This window comes from Pteropus alecto, unplaced genomic scaffold, assembly GCF_000325575.1.
Source record: "Pteropus alecto unplaced genomic scaffold, ASM32557v1 scaffold396, whole genome shotgun sequence".
Lineage (NCBI taxonomy): Eukaryota > Metazoa > Chordata > Mammalia > Chiroptera > Pteropodidae > Pteropus > Pteropus alecto.
The window spans coordinates 842,668-847,963 of record NW_006438082.1 but is presented as its reverse complement, the minus strand read 5'-3'; the positions used below and the strand labels follow the sequence as shown (position 1 = coordinate 847,963).

General features: G+C 53.1%; 1 protein-coding gene and 1 non-coding gene across 3 annotated transcripts; both read right to left on the bottom strand.

Annotated features, from left to right (window-relative positions):
* Positions 1–447: 447 nt before the first annotated feature.
* RPL10 (ribosomal protein L10) lies at positions 448–3,061 on the bottom strand. Of its 2 annotated transcripts, XM_006915302.3 has the most exons (6): positions 2,889–3,058; positions 1,990–2,048; positions 1,793–1,900; positions 1,431–1,569; positions 741–903; positions 448–656 (listed from the first exon to the last, which is right to left on the bottom strand). In XM_006915302.3, exons 1-6 carry the CDS (start codon positions 2,909–2,911, stop codon positions 504–506), a joined length of 645 nt encoding a protein of 214 aa, XP_006915364.1. In that variant the 5' UTR covers positions 2,912–3,058; the 3' UTR covers positions 448–503. The 2 variants fall into 2 exon arrangements, with proteins under 2 accessions (XP_006915364.1, XP_024904981.1); XM_025049213.1 differs by lacking the exon at positions 448–656 and having other exon boundaries at positions 784–892; positions 2,889–3,061.
* LOC112482555 lies at positions 952–1,086 on the bottom strand. The gene has a single exon (XR_003047341.1). It is a non-coding gene; the product is annotated as a small nucleolar RNA SNORA70 (small nucleolar RNA).
* Positions 3,062–5,296: the final 2,235 nt, after the last annotated feature.

Sequence of the window (5,296 nt, the reverse complement as noted above, 5' to 3'; positions counted from 1 at the left end):
TTAGTCATGCTTATGGTTTAGAGGAATCTCCTTGAGGCCAAAAACAAAGGTACTTTTCAACTTCAGAAATGGCTGTAAAAATTACAAAGCCAGGGGGCATCTCAGGGGCGGGAGGGAGGAAGCGCTGCATGCATTCCAGGCTCTTCTCCAAGTGCCTCAAGCCAACCCACCTAGCAGCACCCTCGGGGCCTATTCTTGCCTCGGCTCGCTCCCCAAGGACACCTCCGGAACCTAACACTGCTCTTACAAGAAGAGTAGCCCTGGCACACAAGGATCCACGGGCTGAGGGAAGCTGCATAGCATCTATCCGAAGGTCTCTTTTGTCAAGCCCTATGGGTGTTTGCTCAGTGGCTCTGCTAAACTGTCAGCCTTTTTTGGAAGAGAAAGGATAGTGTGACGCTGGGGTTCCCAGAGGCTCCCCCCTCCTCCATGAACCCAGAGGCAGAGACAGACAGAAATAAGGATTTATTAGTGGAAGAGTGGGGGGAGAGCATCGTTAAGACTCATGAGTGCAGGGCCCGCCATTTGTCCAGGGGGCCTCGATTAGGGATGTATTTGACCCCACAGCCATCTGGGATGAGCCGCTTTTCAGCCACCATGTCTTCAAACTCATCCGCATTAAACTTAGTAAAGCCCCACTTCTTGGAAATGTGGATCTGTGGAAAGAAAAAGGGTTGAGTCAGGATGCCTGGGTTTCGGGCCGAGGAAAGGCAGGACATCAAAGCTGCAGCGCTATTTACCTTCTGACGGCCAGGGAACTTGAACTTGGCCCTGCGTAGCGCCTCAATCACGTGCTCCTTGTTCTGCAGCTTGGTGCGAATAGACATAATTACCTGGCCAATGTGGACTCTGGCCACTGTGCCCTGGGGCTTTCCAAAGGCACCACGCATACCTGTCTGGAGTCTAGATTAGAAATAGCATGAGGTCAGACATGAGTATCCACCAGAAAAGTCCTGTCTCCAAGGTCCCTTAGAACAACCCATACAGACAATAGGCTGCGCACACTACCAAGGATGCTGCTGTTTGCAGCCATTGCACACCAGGCCCCTATGGGGAAAGGAGCACAGTCGGCTTAAGTGGCTGCAGTGACTTAAGACTTGCCAGGATCCCTGTTAAGGGGCCACTGGGCTCATCTGAAAGCCCCTCCTCCCAAAATGCGACTGCCCCAGCAACCTACTTTCTGGCAGATGGCTGTCATCGGCCTCAAAGCTACTCCCTCAGGAGGACCTCCCCCCAGCTAACGCCCTTTTGTGTTTGTTTCTGGGAGTCAAGTATCCAATCGAAACCTTGCCAGCCACTGGCCTGGCTTTGCTATCGGCGGTTGAGTCTTTATTTAGGGTCACCCCCTCTTCGCCCTGATATAAAAATCAAGTCCATCGTAGAGACTCTCAAGTTATGGGAAAACACTCGAGACCCAGAATATAGCTCACCTGTCAGCCCCAGCACAGGACAACATCTTGTTGATGCGAATTACATGGAACGGGTGGAGCCGCACTCGGATGTGAAAGCCATCTTTGCCACAGCTTTTCACCATGTACTTGTTGGCACAGATGCGGGCAGCCTCCAGGGCTAGGTGGGGAAAAGTAAAGCAACAGGATGAGACAGGAGGCATAGAGGGAACATAGATGTTCCCTCAGGGAACATCTGTATTGCCTGGGTGAGTTTCATTAAGAGTTTCAACTGGGTGCCCATGATTAATGAACCGGTAATTCTGGTAGAGTGGGCTCCAGATTTGGCTGGGGGAGCACAGAGGAAGAACGAGATGAGATTAACAAGGAGCTCTGCACCTTACCTTCGGAAGAGAGCTGCTCATATTCATCTGATACCATGTGGCCGCAGAGTGGGAATTCATCCACTTTTGCCTTCTTCCGCCCCAGGTCAAAGATTCGGATCTTGGCATCTGAAAAGAGCTAGGGTAAGTTGTGTGGAGGGCCACGGGCGGTTGCGTCAGCAGAGCCAAACCAGTTGGGGCGCTCTTCCACTACTTACCAGGGACACCTCGGCAGAAGCGAGACTTTGGGTACGGCTTGTTCTTACAATACCGGTAACTGCAGGGAGGGGAAAAACCCAGGTTTGCGGGGGTCCACAAGGGACCTTGACAATAGGCACTGAGAGCTCCCTTCGAGACCAAAGGAGGGATGGGAATGGTGTGTGGGGGGTGACACATGTTAATCTATAACCCGCCTCCATTCCTGGAAATTGGCTCTAAAGCACGACAGTCAAAAAGAAAGTGGCCCAGAGTTACAGGACGACCATGTGAGAAACATAAAAGCAAAAATATCTTGACGCCTTATTGGGTTTTAAGCTTCCAATAAGGCCAACACCTGGAAACGGACTTTCCCAGTTAAAAACATCTGTCACTTCAAGGCACTGCGGACTACAAATCGGCCGCAGGCCTAACAGCAAAGGTCACGCAGTCCACCCTAAAGACTTTTGGGCACGTGGCATGTCGCCTACGAGCCACGTGAAGGAGTCCTCGCGCCCCCTGCAGGCCACGCGACGCATCCGAACCCCCATGGCACGTAGCCAGGAAAAGACAAGAATGGCACACAAAGACCCAGAGAAGACAGCCTGAAAAGGAGTCCCATTTCCAAGACAGAGGGAGGGATGCAAGGCGGACGTCACTTCCAGCCTGAAAATAGCACAGCACACGCAGTCCAACATCAATGTAACAAACAGGGGAGGAGGGCTTCAAGAGCGGAATTAAGTTTTAACAAAAAGAAACATGACATAAATCAAGACCTAAGCGAACCGGGAAGGTACCCGGGAAGATCCTTCAAAGGAGAAAGCCACACTAGGGTGGCCCCACCCCACGGTTGCTTTCATGGGACAAATGCAATTCTCTCCTTCATCCCACAGCAGCGAAACTGGATGGATTCGGCACTCACCATCGCGCGGGTCGGCGGCCCATGATGGCACAAGGATCTTCGGTGGCTACAATGAAACAGAAAAACCGGAACAGAAGATGAAGACAGGCCTCAAACGACAGTAGACAAATACCAAGGGCACCGGACGAGCTTTGATCAGCACTTACTCACCACGCCAGAGAAAAAGAGGCGCTCCCGCCCCTACGTAGGCCTTATATAGTCGGTCTGTCTTCACAAGTAGTAACCATAGAGTCCCCGTGAGGGCGGGGAGACGCTCTGTCACACTCCCAGACCATAGATGCGCTGGTGTTCTGCGCATGGGTACGGGCTGAACCAGACACATGCGCAAAGCAAGGAAGCGGTTTAGTACCGGACCGCTGGAGCCAACTGGCGAATGGGATTTCGCCACATCGACACCAGAAGGCCGCTTCCGTCTGGCCATCATGGGCGTAGAACTTGGCCCCAGGCTTTGCTGTAACTATGACGTGTGTTCCTAGTGTTGAGAGAAGTCAAGTACCCCCAAGTGGGGCTCACAGCGGTCACGCGCATTTTCCTGGGAAGTAGCGGGGCCCAGAATATATTCTTCGTGCCTCCCTCTGGGCTCCAGGGCCAGGAGGGGACGGGCTGTGCCTGGAGCCTTGCCCTGTATTCCTTTGTCGACGGTGCGACCGGAGCGGGATCCACGCCACCACCCCCTGCCCTAACCGAAGAGTCCAAAACCTGAGTAGCTGTGAGCCCCGCTCCATGTCCCTGAATGAGAGATGTCCCTTGGGAGAGAGGCCGAGGACACGCCTCCACAGAGATTCAGGGCCTGTTCCACCGGGCAGAGGAAAGAGACGCTGTGCTCCCCATGATGACTTGGAGAAGGGGAGAAGGCTGCGACCCCATTCGGATGGCAAAAAAGCATGGTCATTCTGTCGCCTGCCCCGCCATTAAAGACCTTGCTCCGCGCTCCTGGGGTCCAGAATGTGCTCCTCCACACGCACACGCACACACACACACACAAACACACTCCTTGCCGGCCCAATGCGCTCCAGCGCCTTCTGAGCGTGTCTGCGGGGTTCTTTGTAAACCATGGTTCCCCCTTCCCCCTACGCACCAGCACAATATCCGGGAGAGGTGGGCGGAGCTGGGGCTAGTCACCAGGGAAGGTTCTGTCAACCATAGGTGTCTGCCACGCCTTCTGGAGGTGGGAACAGCAGGAAGTAACAAAGTCTTCCCCGTGTCTTGGACCCGCCAAGGAGTAAATGCTCAAGCAGTACTGTTCATCAAGACAACCGGTCACTTTACTAAATGGCCGTAGGTCCCTTTTGGAAAGCTTGGGAACATTTGTGGTGTGCATGTCCAGCAGTGGCGCAGAGGCCTTCCCAGGCGACCCAACCTCCCATTTCATCAAAGGCCTCTGGGTCTGCAAACGAACTGTGACATGCCACTGGGGCACCTCAAGTACCATGTAGGGCTCCCAGACCTAGAGCATTTGGGGTTATAGACCAGGCGGTGCTGTGGCAGGCCACCTGTCTCTTTCCTAAAGACACCGTGATGTCTTCAGACCCTTTCGAAGACAGGTGTCTCCACTCTATAGCGCTGGATGCCTCATTGAAAAGAGCTGCTTCTGGAACTTCTCATGGAACATGGTCAAGGGGATGGAGTGTTCAGGTCAAATGTGGTCAATCTCAAAAGTTTCTCTCTCCCTGAGCCTTTGGATTCCCTCCTCCACCTGATGCCAGGACGGCTCTGGCATCAAAACGAATGAAATGCAAACAACTAGAGACCCCAAGTTTAGGTCAACCAAGTGAGGTGCTAAGCTTCCCACCAGCCGTATGTGCTAACACAAACTGGACCTTCTAGTAAGTATACCGCATCAGTAAATCCAGCCCCATTGGAAGTTGTAGCCCAGCTCCTCAGTCTAACACCCTGAGAATCGACTCCCACAAATGGGGTAGAGCTGGTAGATATCAGTCAAGTATTGGAAATTTTTATTGGTGTGTGACCTTTTTCCTCCTAGGTCAGACTCTGTGTCTGTCCTCATGGAGCATTTAGTTATTTGATACTAATTTGGGGTCCAATGGCAATGGGGTAGTTGCGGAGGGTCTCAAGGACAATGGTGTCCCCTCGAATGTACCAGCCCAAGTGAGGTAATGAGTGCTCCGGCAGTGGAACACCAGTTCCCAGGCACTGGAGGGCAGGCTACTTACTTACATCAGCAAGGGAGGCTCAGAGGGACTGGGGGCTTCCCAAAGGTCAGCTTCAACTGAGGCCAACCAGATGTCCCATTTCCAAGTTTCGGGACCTCACTCCTCCAACCACTGCCCTATGAGAGACGTGGAGAGGCTGGGAATTCGAATTGCATCGGGATTCCGTAACCCACGCGGTCGAACGTTGTGTTTGATTTTCAGCAGTCGGTCCTGCGGATACGAGATGTAAGGGAA